This window comes from Phycodurus eques, chromosome 1 (assembly GCF_024500275.1).
Source record: "Phycodurus eques isolate BA_2022a chromosome 1, UOR_Pequ_1.1, whole genome shotgun sequence".
In the NCBI taxonomy this organism is placed as follows: domain Eukaryota; kingdom Metazoa; phylum Chordata; class Actinopteri; order Syngnathiformes; family Syngnathidae; genus Phycodurus; species Phycodurus eques.
The window spans coordinates 14,753,824-14,772,406 of NC_084525.1; the positions used below are offsets into that span (position 1 = coordinate 14,753,824).

The 18,583-nt window shown below is 43.1% G+C and overlaps 1 protein-coding gene across 1 annotated transcript; it reads right to left on the reverse strand.

The window, feature by feature from the left end:
- Positions 1-1,762: 1,762 nt before the first annotated feature.
- On the reverse strand, positions 1,763-18,348 carry LOC133411296 (zinc finger protein GLI2-like). The gene is given in 16 exon segments (XM_061693497.1): positions 1,763-1,829; positions 1,892-1,947; positions 2,172-2,318; positions 3,593-3,862; positions 4,966-5,130; positions 5,276-5,425; positions 6,618-6,758; positions 7,183-7,202; positions 7,395-7,482; positions 8,978-9,155; positions 10,321-10,492; positions 12,040-12,228; positions 12,640-12,736; positions 12,738-12,843; positions 17,784-17,895; positions 18,327-18,348. Coding segments are annotated over 16 exon segments (1,980 nt in total).
- Positions 18,349-18,583: the final 235 nt, after the last annotated feature.

Below are 18,583 nucleotides of genomic sequence, written 5' to 3' on the forward strand. Positions count from 1 at the left end.
AGCCAGTGGTGTCACTGTAGAGTATTTCTAGCAAGCTACCCATCTAGATAATGTCTTTACACATGAGAAGTCAGTGCGAGGGAATTCAAGAAAATGGCAGCGAATATAACTCCAGCGCCGTCCAGCAATATAAACATAAACAAAGAATGGAATGATTTAGCTGAATGACATATACTAATATAAGTGATTGAGAATTTTTTTTAAAGAAAATTTAAAAAGAAAAGGGGTTCTTTTTTTGCATAAGAAAGTACATGAAGCCGTACAATCAACATGTAAACAAAGCAAATTTATAACAAAAATAGCATAACACGAATAACAGTTTGCACTGTTTCAATTAAAGGAAACCAATTTTCTCACCACATCTTGGATTCACTTTGTCCAGCATTTACAAGCTGTAGACTATCTAGTCAGAGCCATATATTGTGTAATCAATGCTTTCAGTTTTCAGTTCAATTAAATCAATACAAGTCAATGGAACAGTCACGAGACCTAACAAAACCATACTCTCCCTTTGAAATCTTTCACAAAATGATGTAAGTGTAGTCAAATCGTATCGAATTGTACCATTGGCCGAATATCATGATATATATCATATCATCAACTGAATATCGTGTATCTTATCATGAAATTGGTGTATTGCTACAGCCTTAGTATTTGGTTGTCAGAACATCGCCATAAAACATGACACCAGCAGTGCTTGTTACCGTTGTATTTCTTAGAAATTTAAAAATGATGTATGCATATGATCTGGCCAGATCATTGTTCGTTTTCATGTGGTCGAAGGAACAGAAAATAAACAGAGGATGATGAGGGTTGGCGGATTGGTAGTTCAGGTGCATTCCAGAGTAGATGACATGTTTACATGATCACCTGTGTATAAGTCAGGCACTTGCAAGACCACTGAAAACGTTCTGTTGTTTACATGCTACTTACAAATATGGCTTGTCAAAAAGAATAAATTATACAAAAACAGAGCAGATTGCAGAGGCAGCAACAGTAAGATCTTCACATCACTTAGCAACTGTAATGGCCACCAAGACACAAGGTTAACACATCAGCTTGAGGAATTTCTTCACAAAGGACTCCACAAAGAGCTGTGTTTCCCTTCCATGGCGGTACCGAGGGCAACGTAAGCGAGTTCTAGAGCAGACCTGGACAGACCAGAGTGGTCCTCATCACTCAGTATGCTGTCAATCGTGTCCATCTTTTCCTCATTCCCGCACTCCTTATCTACTGTAAATTGGGAAAGCAGCGCTCCATTAATTCCAGGAGAAAGCTGTTTTTCCATTATTTGGATCTGGCCACTGTAGTACAAAGCATTTTCACTGGGGATGTTGCAACTTCATTTTTTTACATAACCTGGCAGAATTGAAAAGTGGCTGCCTTATGCTTTAGATTCTTTTGGTGGTACGGGCTGATTTGGTTTCTGCAAAGTATTAAGTGAGAAGATTGTACAGTTCCGTCCTTCAAGTTTAACTCGCGCATACTGAGGTGGTGGATGCATCTGTGTCCGGGACTTATCAAGCGGCCTCTAATGCTTCCTGTGTTGTTACACAGTGGCTATGTGTGGCCCTCATTGTCATAGTGACTGAGGACTTGCTCAAATGTCCTTAATCTGTGTGTGGTGGAGGCTACCATCTGATGACATGCACCCTTGGGTAAAATGGGTAAGATTTTTCCCAGTCTGCTTAAGGAAGAGTGTTCTCTCCACTGAGAATGTAGCATACTTTGCGCAGAGTTAGTAGTGTGGGCCAGTGTCAGGCTACACGGATTGGCCTGCCTGGAGCACAGTGAGCAGGATTGATTGGTGCAGCAAGGAGGAGAGTTGCCTGAGGAGCAGACGCTGAGGGTGTCAAGTGATCTCAACATGCTGGAAGTGCTTTAACGGCACCCTGAGAGACTTTCCAGGAGACCCAGGACCACTTCCCACACTTTGCCAGAGGAACACTGCAAACGAGAACAAAACCAGGTGAATAAGTGAGCTGCTGGAGGAGTGCTATCATCAGCTCAAACCTTCTGTCCACTCACCACCTGCTGGGATCAGTGGGAGCTGGAGGTGTTGGGTTGGCAGTCCATTGACAGAAGTCACTCCAGATGTGGATAAGAGCTGACCTGCTTCTGGATGCTGAAACCAGCTTCTGCTGCATCTCTGCCACTGGAATCGTCATTACCCAAAGACTCCACAGCGTCCTAAGGTACCCCAGGCTTCCACCACTCAACCCTGCCATTACTACTCGACTGTCGTTGTTGGTGGCCCCACCAAGTGGTGATGGTTCCCCGCTACATGATGAGCCACCGCCAGTGCTGGGCTGCTGCATCTACAAATGAGCAAATTGAGATGAGATTGTCAACATTTGTCCCAGTTGCAAACAGAGGAAGGCACAGTGATCCGGGGTGGTGATGAGTCATTGTCGAGCTCAATGATGACAGCTAAGGCCTATCAGCCAGTCGAACGCTATGCTCACATCAGCGGCTACAACATGGCACTGAGAGCAGCCAGTCTTTTATCCTTGCCCAGCTTAATTGTAAATAATGAGTGTTTTCTTAGGATGAGGCTGAAGAGGTGGGGGTTCTTCACAGATTATAGCCTGTCTCAGTCTGTCTGTGAATAGGAAATGGGCAGGATGAAAGGAGGCTTGAGTCCGAGCCAGAGCAGTGGGCCAATCATCACAAGAGGCTACCGTGTTTTCTTCTGCCCAATCTTAGCACTGCTTCCCTTCAATGTTAAGAAACATGAAGGCCCAAAGCTCATATTTTTTTGATGCCAAATGTATTTTATGGACTTTAAAAGGGCCTCGAATACGTCACCTTAATTGAAGTGTTTGTTCTTTCAAATTAAACATTGTTAGTGTTGTTGCCTTTTCTAGAGGCCAATAACAGTTGTGAACCCTCAGTTGCCTCTCGGGCTCTAATATATTCAGTGCTAAAAAGCTGTCTTGATCACAGCTTGATGGTTGACTCTGTTTGCAGAGAGCAGCAAAACCAATTCCCACTTTGTGAATATTAATCCTGCAGTGGCTTTTATCATGTTCAAACTGTGTGACGGCTCTCCACTGTAGGTTTCAACTGTAGCCTGACATGCCGGCTGCCGTGGATGTGTAGTATTCTAATACAGCTAATGATTACATGTTCCTTCAATATTAATTAGAGGCAAGCCACAAAGAGGCTCTTCTCCCTTCAGCACAGATTTAACGCAGGCCAGCAAACTGTGCTAGTGTACATTAAAATCTCACGTGATGGTAAACTATGATAGCGGTGTAGTAAAAAAGATGGTGTAAAATGGCAAATGATGGCTTGAAATGGTAAAAGCCAAAACCGAGCTCACCTTAACAAAGTCTGCCCGTAAGGAAAGAGAGATGCATGGATAAGGTTAGAATAAAGTAGCAAGCTGTGGCAGAACCAAGCAAAGATTGCACAAATTGTCATGCACAGCTCTTACAAGAGATTGCACGTGCCCGACACATTATAACCAGCTGTACAGTTTAGTACATTTTAGTCCAGCTACTCCTATACCAGTATCATATTTCCTTGCAAAAATTCTTTCTGAGCCTATAATGTTAAATCATGCTCTGGGAAAGGATGAGCGTCTTACCACAGAACTTTCTGTCTTGATGGATTTGACACTCATGTAGCCCTCTACACCTGTGGGGGAGCTGCTATCTGCAATCTTCTCATGAATTGTCTTTCTGTTAAGGGCCTGGTTCTCACTGTTGTCCCTAGGTGGCAGCCTGGGCATCAGGTCGCTGCGCTGCCTCTTGGTGACATGCGCCTCTGGACCGTGGACCGTTTTCACATGTTTTCTCAGTGAGCTGGGGTCCGTGTAGCGCTTGGTGCAGCCCGGGATCTTGCATATGTATGGTTTCTGTCAAGACATGCAGTGTAACAGTTACAGCTGCTTTATTCAAAAGGGATTCCTGATAATTAGGGGTAAAATCAGCCTTGTAACAGACAACATTCAGCCAAAACATGTTGTCATGATAGCCCACTGAGGGCTCAGAGAGCTTTTGCTGAGCAAGAGCAACAGGGAGTGTGAGTCTTCCTCATGCAGGTTTTCTTTTTCTTCTAAGGGCCACATACACATTTTCCCACGTTTGGGTGATTTTGATATTGTCCGATAAAGCCAACCTTTTGGCCATAACTGCAAAATGTATGTTTGGCGCAAACACACCGCTCATCATCAAAATAACACCATATCTACAGTGAAGCATGGTGGTGGCAGCATCATGCTTTGGGGCTGCTTTTCTTCAGACGGAACTGGCGCCGTAGACAAGGTGGAAGGAATTATGAACAGTTAGAAATAGCAGTTAATGTTCGCACAAAACCTTCAGACTTCTACAAGAAAGCATGAAAAAATATGTTCGTAAAAGCCTACTGGAACATCTGAAATTTATTTGGAGTTAATGAGAGGCACCTTATTTGGTGGAAGGTGTTGTGCTGACTCCTATTTAACGAGTTTGAATGTGATTGGTTCATTCTGAACACAGCCACATCCCAGTTACCAGAGGGTGTGCGCACTTATGCAACCACATATTTAAATAGATTTTTAATTCCTCTCTCAGTAAGATTACTAATAAAATTCAGTTGCGTTGTACAAGTTATATTTCACAATAAAGGTGGGAAAAGTTTAAATGATTTATCGTTGTCTCATTTTTTATGTCAGAAAAGCCTGGCATTTGAACAGGGGTGTGCTGACTTTTTTAATCCACTATACTTGAGAATCATTGTGATATGATAACAAATCAGAACTGAAAGTTAAGAAAACCATTTTTGATTCTGAAATGGAGTTAACTTTATTCACTGTTTTTATTTAAATAACTTTTGTACTTTAGTTCCGCATCTGAGCTTCATATAAAACCAATATATTTACATTAGTAGTCATGCTAATGCATTGTGGAAGAAGAAATGTCAGTCCATGTCATGAGCATGAAGGAATGTGATGAAGGTAAAGGTTCAAAGGACCTTTACCTCGTTGGAGTGGGTCCGGTTCTGGTGTTTGGCTCGGTCTGAGGCATTGGAAAAAGCCTTGTTGCATCCCTCGTGCTCGCAAACATAGGGTTTCTCACCGGTGTGAGAGCGCAGATGCGTTTTGAGATTTTCTAGGCGGGAGTAGGCCTTAGAGCAGCCCTCAAACTGCGACCGACAGACCGAGACAGAAACAAAATGTGAGGATTGCTCTTATGGAAAACTCCACGTTAGTAGCCAATGTTTAAAGAGCACAAGTGTCCGTTCTCCCAAGTGGGGCGCGGGGCCATTCCTCGGGCCATCTGTTACCCACCGTGCACTTGTGCGGTTTCTCTCCTGTGTGTCGGCGCATGTGAACCACCAACATGTACTGAGCCTTGAAGGGCTTCTGGTCCCGAGAACACTCGTCCCAGCGACACACAAACTCTTTCTTTTCCCCATGGATGTGGTCGTTATTGATGTGCTGTGGGACACATACACACACACACACACACACACAATTGACTGTTGCCCACAGAAACAAAGAGCATCGTTATCATCTCAGTAGAAATTCATCTTGTTGCAGTTTATAATGAAAATAGAACTATGAAGATTAAAATTTTAATCGATTCATTATCTATACCACATATCCTTTTTAGGCTCGCAAGGAGCTGGACCCTATCCTAGCTGACTTGGACTAGTTCCTGGACTGGTCGAAAGGGCAATTAAAGTCATGTCTTTGTTTGTATTTGATTAAACCTTAAGTATCCTTAAATTTGCTTTTATTGCCTTAAAATGCTAGTCTTTCTTCTTCTCATATGTTTCTAAAAGAAGTAATAATTGATGTGAAACTCAAGCTTATCTTGGACACTCAAGTATGGTGCAGCAAAAACGAGCACCATAACTATGAGGAGCCGTCAGGAACATATTCAGAATTGCCTCTCACACTTACTACTGAAATGCCTTCATAAACACTTTAGATTTTTTTATGCACTCATATGCACAACTGAAATCCTTTCAAACACAACAAAAATACTTTTACACACCATATTGAAGTCGATTTTCACAAACAACTGAAATGTCCCCATACGTACATTCTGGCGATGGCATGTGAAAAGATTTCAGTTGTTTGCATGAGAGCACAGAAAAATTCAGTATTGTGTATGAGAACATTTCAGTCATGTGTCTGAGAGTGTTTCAGTAATAAATATGAGAGGTCATCCTGAATTATGTCCATGAAGTGTACTAAATGAAAGTCAGAAGCCCCACCTCTAATCCCTTCACTTTAAAAAAACAATTCTGAGCATGATTTGAAAGAAATATTTCATTCAAACATTGGGAGTGGTGGGAAGTAACCAAGTACTTGGTTATTGTAATAAAGTAGATTTTTTTCCAGGTATCTGTAATTTACTTGATTTACCTTTCTGACCACTTTTTAATTTGACTCTCAAACTTTGAAAGTGTTACTTAAGTACATTTGAGTCTGTATTTACATTTTTACATTTACTCAAGTACAGGAGTTGAATGAGTACTTCTACTTTTACCAGAGTCTGTACTTCTACCTAAATACAGAGTGCCATGACCTCTGCAATTGGGATTTCTTATAAAGGTGTCCCGAGCTTGTCCTCATTGATGTTACAAGCGTCAGCCCTGGATTCCGTGTATTGAGTGCTTACGTGCACAAGCTGGTCTTGTGTTTCATACTCAGTGCTGCAGCCCTCCCAGTGGCAGTTGGACTCGTACGTGGCCTCCGGCTGCGTTTTGCACTCGTCACTGTCCACGTCCACCTTTGGCTCCAATGAGGCGCCTTGTTGGTTCTGTGGCAATACACTCATTTTGTTCATCTTTGGCCAAACAACAAAATATGTTTACTACCTTTACTTCTTGTCCTCAGCAACCAAAACTACTTCAGATATTTGACACAAAAAAAAAAAAACTACATGGAAAAAAATTTACCCTCTGTGCAGAAATTAGAATTTTTGTCAACTCTTTTGAACATTTTGGACAGTCTGGATCTTCATTGAGATGTTGAACCGACGCACATGCACGTGCAATCGTGCATGTGAAAATGCTGACTGCAGCGTGTTTGTGTCTGGCCCAAGCGCCCTATCTTCATCAATTGTGCTGGCCCCAAGACGCCAGTGCACGGCGCCGTGCTCATGCATCACACACAAACTTGCCTCGCCGTCCACGAGCAGGCGGGAATTTGTCACGGAACCAGAAAAAAAAACAAAAAAAAACCTCACATGACGGCGAAGCCACTGGCCAATATTTCATGAAAATTAAGTACACTGGCACAGTTTACACTATCCCAGGAGAGCGGGGCTGTTGGAGTGGTGTAATGAGGGTGCGGGGTGACACAAAGCTTTTATGGTTTGGACTTTTTCTAAATCTAAAATGTGTTTCAGAAGGAGGTCATAGGTGTTGTATTGTATATGCACTCACCATTGAACTTGGTGCCTTGGATTGGGGCTTAACCTTTGACCTCTTGGTGATGATGGGTTCAACTGTGCAGCTGATGACTGACTCAGCACATGGGTTCTGAAGAGTACAACACATTTGAGGCAAGTCAATATTAAAATGTCTTTGAAATAAGTTACTTCTCACTCTTTAAACTAATAAAACCATTTTACAAGTCCATCCATCCATCCATTTGCTTTACCGCTTATCCTCACTAGGGTCGTGGGCTGCCGCCTATCCCAGCTATCTTCTGGCGCAAGGCGGGGTACACCCTGAACCGGTCGCCAGCCAATCGCAGGGCACATAGAAACAAACAACCATTCAGCACTCACATTCACACCCACGGGCAATTTAGAGTCTTCAATCAACCTACCACGCATGTTTTTGGGATGTGGGAGGAAACCAGAGGGCCCGGAGAAAAGCCACCCAGGCATGGGGAGAACATGCAAACTCCATACAGGCGGGGCCGGGATTTGAACCCCGGTCCCCAGAACTGTGAGGCAGATGTGCTAGGCAGATCTGCTAACCAGTCGCCCACCGTGCTGGCACACATAAAGTCAACTCTGGAACTATTTTTATACTACCCATCCACTGTCTGTAACAAACTTGCCACCCAACTAATACTGTCAATCATAGATTATTGTAATGTCATTTGTCAGTCTTATTCAGTACCGCTTTATACTGCTTCAAATTAGATCCTGCAGATGTGTCCTTTCCTCTCGCATTACTGTACAATGTATACAACGCTTTAATGGCCATCTTTGAAGGATAGAGTAATTCATATATAAATGCATTTAATTCAATTATTCCCTTTGCTAAAATAGTTTATTGTTCAGTTCACATCCAACTATATTACAGTGGAAGCTAGGTTTTCCTGAATAATCTGTTCCAAAAACTCGGACTGAAACCGAATCATACAATAATTTAAGCAATATATTTCCCATTGAAACTAATGAAAATGCAATTAATCTGTTTCATCCATCCATCCATCCATTTTCTGAGCCGCTTCTCCTCACGAGGGTCGCGGACGTGCTGGAGCCTATCCCAGCTATCATCAGGCAGGAGGCGGGGTATACCCTGAACTGGTTGCCAGCCAATCGCAGGGCACATACAAACAAACAACCATTCGCACTCACAGTCACACCTACGGGTAATTTAGAGTTGTCAATTAACCTACCATGCATGTTTTTGGGATGTGGGAGGAAACCGGAGTGCCCGGAGAAAACCCACGCAGGCAGGGGGAGAATATGCAAACTCCACACAGGCGGGGCCGGGGATTGAACCCCAGTCCTCAGAACTGTGAGGCAGACGCTCTAACCAGTCGTCCACCGTGCCGCCGATTAGAATCATTTATCACAAAAGTAACCTAATCACATCACTACCTAAGTCTAAACACTCCATTTTTATTTGAAATAGACTGTTCATGTTTTCAATAAATCTGGCACTGACCTCGGCTTTCCATTCAAAGTACCTGGTCATGTAGTACTGTATGTGTGTTTATTGGCACTGTGCTAAAATGTATTATTTAATTCAATCCAATTGGTGTACCCTAATAAAAAGTAATAAAGGAATTTACTTGGGACGTCAGGTCAGTGCCGTGGGCTGGGCCGGAGAGCAAGGAGAGGCCGAGGCTGAGGCCTGGCTGGCAGCTGGGGTAGGCGGCCGGTGGCTGGATGAGTGGCGGAGTGTGGCCCAAAGCCAGCAGTTGCTGGTAGGCCACAGGGTTGGTAGGATGAGGGAAAGCCAAGGATGGGCTACAGCCGCAAACGTACCAAGGTCACATGTTCATCAAACACAAAACGGCATACAGTGTTTTCCTACATTATATGGCAGTTCATCCTTCACAGATTTTTAAGCATTGATGGGTTTTTACAGTGTAAAAGCAAGTCTGAATTTAGATTTGAACACCGTCATTGTAGTACCACATTCTGCTACAACATACCCGGCAGCACTGAGGTCTACTGGAAGAGATGCAGTGTAATTAACAGCAGAAAGAAGAGGAAGAGAATATACATGCCTGTGAGTACTGTTGTATGCCCTGTTTTTATTTCTTGCTGCTCTATATGTTTTAAAGTAGCTGCTGTTTGAAGGTTTGTAATACATTTTTAATTTAATTCATTATACTGACTATAATCCCCCAAGTGGAAATTCAATTTACACTATGCTTTATATTTTGTATTACACACCACACAGAACCAGATGACACACATGCAGAGATGTCAGAGTCAAGGGGCAAAGCACAATCAATGCTGCACCTCTTGAGCTGTGGGGGTGGCAAAGGTGCCTTGCAAAAGGGCATCTTGATAGTAGCCAGGAAGCAGACTAGCATCTTACCAACAAGTTGCCATTTTTAAAATTTGTTCGCTTTGGGACTTGAACCGTGACTCTCCAGCTTCAAAGTCCTAATAGCTGAGCTACTGCCGCCCATCACCATAGCATCTGTTCTATGGCGTTACTCATGCGCTTAGCAGACTTCATTAGATAAAATGCTATGGTTTGAACATTTTGGTGATTCAGTATAACATTTTTAATTCTCTTTTAAATGTCAGTTTTGCAGTGAACTACAACTGGGCGTGACAAATAATAGCTTGAAGCAAGCACACGCTGCCTCTTATTTGGAAAACTGTGTGAGCCAGTCTTTTTATTTCCTCAAAGTGATGTTTCACAATTGTCTCCCATTTCTTGACAACGAGAGGAAGAACAGACAACAAGGAATACTTTATAAAGTATAAGTTTGTTTGTTTTAAAAAGTTTGAATGTCTTTAAAGCATGTGGGAGCGGTGAAACTAATTAAAAAATATAATTTCACTATCGCATATTTTCACCTATCGCAGGTGGGTCTATAACGTATCCTCAGCAATAAACGGCAGTTCACTGCAGTCGTCAAGACAGGTTGTGCTTTCAGTTGACCCCCAGTACCTAAGTCCTCCGACTGACAGGTGTCCGTACGAGCTGCTGGCAACCGAGCCGGACCGGGAGTTGTTGATGTATGCCACGAGTGAGCTCGGTGTGGTGCGGATCATTGTCTGAAGGTCCACGCTGGCGTCGGACAGCGCCCTCTTCCTGCTCAGCCTGGAGGTCAGTCGTGACACTATGGACGCAGAGATCTGAAACCTTTAAATCCCTCTGCATTTTATGCTCTTCTCCAGACTTTTTCTCATGCACGTTTCCTGCCTGTGTTCATTAGCCCCAGACATATTGTGGCCACAATATACTGTAGATAAAACATTCACAAAAAAGGCTCATTTGTGGCCACGAAATAGGTATAACATGCACATAAAATACTAAATATGTGACCATGAATTAGATGTGGCTCTGTACTAGACAATTGGGAAAGCCAATGGAAGTAAAATAGTATACTGTGGCAACAACATTAGTATTATGTGACAACAAATTAGCATTTTGTGCTCATGTTACGTCTATATTGTGCCCACAGTATAAAAAAAAAATAAAAAAAAGTCCATGTCATTGATTGAAGTGTGATTTTTGTGTAGCGTCTTGCTGTATGGCATGACAAGCTGCGTCATCCAGTATGCCTGTGCAGATTCTCAGTCATCCAGGTCACGGTACTCCGCAAAGGTTGAATTTAAGGCAACTGAACTGTTCCTGTTTGTTGAAGTCTTCAACAAGCAGGAACAGTTGCCTTGATATAACTTTGAGGACTACGTCATCCATCTTTGCATTGCCGCCGCCCACATGAGGCGTCCTCATTACGATTCAGAGGTAGCTAATTGATAATTCTGCATAATTACCTCAGATAAGATATGCCATGGACAGGCTCGCAGCGCCATGTTTAATGAGGCCAATTTACTAAGAATTGATTCCAATTCGGAGGAGAGCGATGGGATTGATTTCAAGTCTGAAATGCACCTGATCTACTCGTGCAGAGGTGTGAAACTCAAGGCCCGGGGGCCAGATCCAGCCCACCACATTTTATGTGGCCCATGAAAGCAAATCGACTTCCATGATTCTTGTTAAAATATGTACAAAAATTTCAAATATATACAGTATATTCAAATATGTAATGAATAATTATGTTGAGATATTTTAAGCATTTATTGTAATCAAAACAGTTTTTACAGTCATTTGAACAAACTATTATCCTTGAATTCTGATTTCAAAATGATTTAGCCATCAGTTCGTTGTGACATGTAATTATATGATGAGGCAATTCAACAATTATACGGTTTTTACAGTCATAACGGCCCTTTGAGGGAAACCGTAACTGTGGCCAGTGACAAAATTGAGTTTGGCACCCCTGTTTAGTACCTGTTGATAGTCCCTGCATGTTGTGTCACTGTGATAAGAATACTCCCTAATCATATAAACCGACAACTAGTGTAATGTCGCGTCATCGTTTCTACCCAAATACTAGTTAACATAACTTTTCACGATGCTTCGCCCTGAAAGGGGACATACAATGCAGATTAGCGAGCATGTTTAACCTCCTCTAACACCACAATCATCTTTTCTATGGTCAATGATAATAGTGCTTCACTTTGAGAATGATGGCGAAATATTTTTCTAAACGGAAAGTGTTAAGACGCTGGTGTCAGATGCACCTGATTTTCAAAATTAACCTTCTTTCAGACTGATGATCAAACATTTTTTTTGTTGTAGTGGATGTGTGTGACTCACCATCAAGGGGGGCCATGTAGTCTGACAGGTGGGCCCCTGCAGCTAACCCCGCCCTCTGCATGAGCAGCTCCCCATAGGAGCCGTGGTGGCTTGACATCAACTGGTAATACTCCCTGGTCAGACTCATCCCGGTCGGAGAAGGTAGAGGGTACCCAAACAGGCTGCCATCCTTGAAATGGTCATGATCCACTGAGGAGGACACAAAGTCACGTTCAATCCATTAGCCGCATATCATTGCACACTCCCTGCGAAGGTTTTGCTGCCGCCAGCCATTGCGGGCCAAGCTGACCTTCATACCTCTCACATGGGACGGCTTCATATTCGTATTCCCCTAACTACCAAGCTTTCATGTGGTTTTGGGAGCTTTATTTCGCTTTGAATCTTTCCAACATTAACAGTGACAGAATTCCGAAGAAGATTTATGCCCACTGCTGCCTTCCAATCTTGTATTCTAATTCCAGGCTGGCTGCAAATCACCTTTCTTTGACCAAATTGCAGCAGGTTATATGTGGATGCCATTTCAGCTGGGCGCCTTTCTTACCTTCCACAGGACACACGGAGCTAAAACACAGCTAAAGCTTCAATGTCAGTCAAACTTACAGTGAGTGGGGCTCAGGCTTCTGACTGCTGAGATCCTTGACAGTGTCGGGCCCCCGTGCACGGGGCGCAGGTAGTGCTCCATGTGAGGATTGACGTACTACATGTGGGGGATTGAAGGGGGAGTATCCGGTCGCCATGGAGGCAGGAGAGAGGCGGATCAGTGAGATGTCAGAGATGACAGGGCTGCCTGGCAAACCTACGGGCCTGGGATGGAGACAGTATTTTAGGAAGTGACCATTGACCCTCGGGTACCAGAGTAAACCCATCATGAGTGTGTGCTTAGCACAGCTACAGAGGAGCATCCGCAGCTTGCCTCCTGTGCTAGGAATCACATTGTCTGCTTGTCTTCAGCAGATTATTTGCGGGCTTTCCTCTGTGTCATCTTTAAAAGAAGCTTCCTTCTGACACGACGAACATGCAGACCGATTTGATGCATTCAGTAATGCCTGTGGGAGCGTTTCATTAGTGCCGGAGAAGCATTCCAGGAGTGTGAGAGCTTCTCAGTAGTACCCGTGAGAGCATTTCATCAGTAAACATGAGAGCCCTTCAGTAGTGTGTTAGAATTTCAGTAGTGCATTTATCAACAGTGTGAATGGGCGTGTTTCAGTAGTGTGTGTGAGAGTATTTTAATAGTCACGTGAGAGCATTTCAGTAGTTTATGTGAGAGTGTTTCAGTAATGTGTGTGAGAATGTTTCATTAGTGTGTGCCATAGCATTTTAGTGAATGTGAGAGTGTCTTAATCGTGCTTATTAATGTGTGTGTGTGTGCTTGTGAGAATGTTTCATTCATTTCATTTGAGAGCTTTTCAGTAGCGTGTGCAACTGTTTCAGTAGCGCGTTTAGAGCATTTCATTAGTGTCTGTGGGAGAGTGTTTCAATGGTGGATTGGGAGAGCATTTCATTGTGCGTTTGAGAGCGTTTCAATAGTGGGCGTTAAAGTGTTCAAATAGTGTGTGCGTGAGTCAGTAGAGCATGTGGAAGTGTTTCACTAGTGTGTGAGTAAGAGCATTTAACTTGTGAATGTGAGAGATAATGGTGAATTACTGTCCCTGACGACCCTTCATACGATGGAGCCAATAGAATTACACGTGCTAGCTAAAAGCGGAGATGCTTGATTCCTTTACCAGAACAGCAGACGGGTGATGCTGCCTCCCGTCTGCGTATACGTACCTGTAGCCTACTTGACTCTACTGTACTGTAGAACAGCAGTTTGCTTCCAGTGTCTGCTTGCAGTGATGAAGGGGCTGCCGCTGAGGTGTCATGTTGGACAATCAAGGAGCAGGAGACCCCTGACGGTGCCACGGGCACGGTAACAAAGTGCTCACAGCTCGTAACAAAGTGCCACGCCGGGCCACAAATGACACAACAATTCATTTACTGCTCAATGTTGCTGTAATTAGGTGAATTTGGCACCGGCAATGTGAGGGACAGCTAGATCAAGGTCTTGATGAATGAGGGGTCCACTGTCAAGATCAAATCACATTAATCAAGGTGGCTGAGGCTGAGGACAGGCGTAAAAACCTTTTACCACCCCGCCAACACAAGCACCCCCACAAGCATCTCCCCCGCCCCACACTAACCGCAACTGTGTGATAAATGGCTCTACTGTTCCCAGGCGCAAAGTGTGTGCATTTCAATGGAGGAGCACTCCATCCATCCATTTTCTACACTGCTTATCCTCACTAGGGTCGCAGGTGAGCTGGAGCCTAATCCAGTGTATTTTGGGTAAGGGGTACACCCTGGACCAGAGATGGCTAGGAACACGTTACATTTACTAAAGTAACATTTCGGATACAATGTACTTGACAGAGTAGTTTTAATGAAGCATCTTTTTACTTTTACTCGAGTATTTATGTTAAGAAGAAGCGGTACTTTTATGCCGGTATAATAATCTACTGTACATGCCGCTTGCTACTTTCATTCATCAATAATTGCGTGCGCGATCCATATTTAGACTTTCGTTTTTGACTTTCGCATCGGGTGCCGTTGCTCCAATTCAATGTGATTACCACAGTGATGTTTGACGAAGTTCACCAATCAAACGACAAGAAAGTTACACGTCCGCACACAAAGTCTTCTATTGGGCTACGCGTGCCAATCAAAGCAAGTCGTTACAGCTGTGCGCGACTCAGGTTTACATTACAACCTATGAAAAACAACAGCTTTAACAGGCAGTGTAGTTTTGTCACTGGCCAAACTTGGACTTCTAACTCGAGAAAACACCCTGCAGTGAGTTGCAGATGTATTTGCTGTTGTTTTGGCTGTGCATATTGCAACATTAGCCTATTTTATGGTCACAAGTAACTGTAAGCATGCATCTTCTCTCTCTCTCTCTCTCTCTCAACACACACGCACTTGTCTGGTCAGCAAACAGCTTCTTCATTCAGTCATTTTAGTGAATTAAGCAAATAATGTTTCTGTAAGGCCCTATGCATGCATTGTTGTTTTTTTCCACTTAAAAATTGAAATGGAGGCAGCTGTGTGTGGACTTCCATTAAACATGAGTTTAAATGTGATCTGTTACTTCGGAACACAGCCACATGCCAGTTATAAGAGGGAGTGCATCCTTGTGCAACCAGCTTTATTTTTATGTATTTTATTTAAACTTGATTTAACCAGGTTTTTACCTGTTAAAATAGAACAGTTAAAATAGAACATCTCTTTTGCAGTGGTGCCCTGGCCAAGAAGGCAGCAAGTTAAATATAAAGTACAAGTCAATCACATTCAAGTTTATTTCAGTTGTTTATTTTCATCTCCAATCTCAAAAAGATACAAAAATAAATCAGTTTAGTTGTATAAATTCTGGGTTACACTAATGGTGGAAAACGTTTAAAAATAATTTATCTTGGTCAAAATTCTTTTACAACACAAAAACTGCGTGTACACTTTCTATATCCACTGCAGCCTTGTTCCTGTTTTTGTAATCTGCCCGGTGAGCCGACAGTATTGTTGTTTAACAAGTAGAAACAATATAGTATAAGACCATTTCTTGGAGCTCAATTTGCCTTTCATTTTTTTACAAATATTTTATTTTATAAAAATTGTGTTTATTGTTTTAGATTAATATTGGTCACTGATTGATAGTGTAGTGGTACACTAGCCTGACTTTGGTGCGGACAGCGTGGGTTCAGTTCCCACTCAGTGACGGTGCGAATGGTTGTCTGTGTCTGTATGTGCCCTGTGATTGACTGGCGACCAGTTCAGGGTGTAGTCCGCCTTTCGCCCCAAAATCAGCTGGGATAGCGCCCCACGACCCTAACCAGGATAAGCAGTGTTGAAATGGATGGATTAATATTCTTCAGCAATATCTGAATTTGTACATTAATATTTTATTTCCATCCATCCATTTTCTGAGCCGCTTCTCCTCATTAGGGTCGCGGGGGTGCTGGAGCCTATCCCAGCTATCAACTGGCAGGAGGCGGGGTACACCCTGAACTGGTTGCCAGCCAATCGCAGGGCACATACAAACAAACAACCATTCGCACTCACATTCACACCTACGGGCAATTTAGAGTCTCCAATTAATGCATGTTTTTTTGGGGATGTGGGAGGAAACCGGAGTGCCCGGAGAAAACCCACGCAGGCACAGGGAGAACATGCAAACTCCACACAGGCGGGGCCGGGAATTGAACCCAAGACCTCAGAACTGTGAGACTGACGCTCTAACCAGTCGTTCACCGTGCCGCCCCATATTTGATTTTGTTAGTTTTATTTTATTTGACATTCATGCTCTGATTTAAAAATAAATCAGAGGTTACTCACGAGTTACTCAGTACTTCAGTAGTTTTTTCACTGAGTACTTTCTTGCTCTTAAGTAATTATTTGGGTTAGGGTTAATTTTTACTTGAGTCATATTCTAAAGTAGCAGTACTCTTACTTGAGTACAATATTTGGCTACTCTACCCACCTCTGCCCTGGACTGGTCGCCAGCCAATCGCAGGGCACATACAGACAAACGAGCATTCACAGACACATTCACACCTACGAACAGTTTACTGTAGAGCAGGAGAGATGTCAAACTTATTTTCATCGCCAACCACATCGTACTTCTGGTTTCCTTCAGCTCGTCGTTATGAATGTGGAAATCAACTCATCACATTACTTTGGTGCCTTTAGATATGAGTTTAATTTGTTCCATTCATGACCACACTCATAATAATAATAATAAGAATAATCATAACAGTGGGACTTACATTGCACTTTTCATGATACTCAGTTGCTCACTCAAATCAACTTTCCCCACTGAATTGAATGTTCCAGCAGCCCCAAAGAATAAAAAATCTTTGTTTTTGTTTTTTAACAAGGGAAAAGAGCATTCTATTAATGTACTTTCTTAAAATAAAAGAGTAATGGCACATTTAAATTTAATGTAAAGCATTAAAGCAGTTTGTGCATCATTATGTAATGCTGCAGTCCAATTCAGTGTGCTGCTCCTTCTGGTGTGCCTGGCTTGACCACTGGGTGGCAGTAATGTATAATACTATCAAACAGACACAAATGAAGAAGAATAACTTCATTATTCTTTCATTCTTCTTCACCGACTAATGACGCAGCATATGGAGCAACTGGGGGTTTAGTATCTTGCTCAATGGCACTTGGACATGTTCACAGGGGCTGGGGATCGAATCCACAACCTTTGGATTGAGATACCACCGCTCTACCACCCGAGCCATGCCGTCCCCTAAGCTTTAATAGTGGTCATTTTTCGTGGAGGATAAAGTATATATATATATATATATATGCCTGTGAGTACTTTTATATTATCAGTTTATGATTTTTGTACAAATATCTGTTGCTTAAAGGGTTGTAAAACGGCGACAATCGATGCTAACCATGCTAAGTGAGATGAATTGAGTTTACTGCCACCATACTACGTTTCTATCTCAAGTTTGCGATCGCACGTCAAAGCAAAAAAAAAAAAAAAAACGGCCAAATTACGGCTCGTATCTCGAAAAACCCATACGTCGCGTCACTCGTATCTCAAGGCACCACTGTCTTAGAGTCAATGAATTCTACTTAAGTTTCTCCATCCCAACACCATTTCTTCTCACAAAGTCCATATTCCAAACATAACAGCTCCCTGAAGGCCTCCTGAACTCTAAAAGCAGAAGTGAGTGCATATGTGGAGCAGAGCGTTTACTCACCTGTGTACGGCATGGACAGCGTGGGGCTCATAGTGGTACGAGTGGCATTCTTCATGATGCGCCATGTCCATGGCGATGGGCTTGTGTAAGGGTAAGAAGATGTGTGGGGCGACTGTAGAGTACCAGAGAAGGAAAATGTAAATAAATGTTTGAAAAAGTTGGCACTGTAATTAATAAATGATCAAAGTAGACCCAAGATTTAACAGGAGATTTTTTGGCTTGGAACCAGATGGTGGATCTGTATGCCTTTTGTGCTGGAACAGTTTTGCTGTGTAACAGGGGAGTTCGAGATACTCCCTCTGTTTAATTTATTTATTATTTTTGTTAATTATTCTGATGTTTAGTGAAAATGCAGCCAGACAGAAAAGGGTTTTAGGAGACAGACAGAGGGACAGATGCATGTTAGTCAACTAGTGTACGAAGCGCCCTGACCAGCTCTCCGTGGCCGGACAACCGAAAGGCGGGGGGGGGTTATGCGCAGGCCCCAGGAGTCAAATCAAGAGAAATGTGAATACCCACCACCAACCCTATAACTATGGTTACCAGGTCCCCGACTGGCAACCATTATCTCTGTGCCGTGATCATGTGTGGTGGGGTGTCGTGCATTAAAATTGGGGAGACTGGTGGGGGTGAGGCGAGACGGTCACAGGGCAATGATGACCCCCCCCAACCGTCACCCCCACCCAGGTCAACCAACCCCCAAAAGGATGTGCAAATGTATGTGCTGCATTAAATATCCGTGGGGGAAAGGCATGGCAGGCCAGACAGCAGGCTGTTGCGCTGGAAGACCTGGCCGAGTG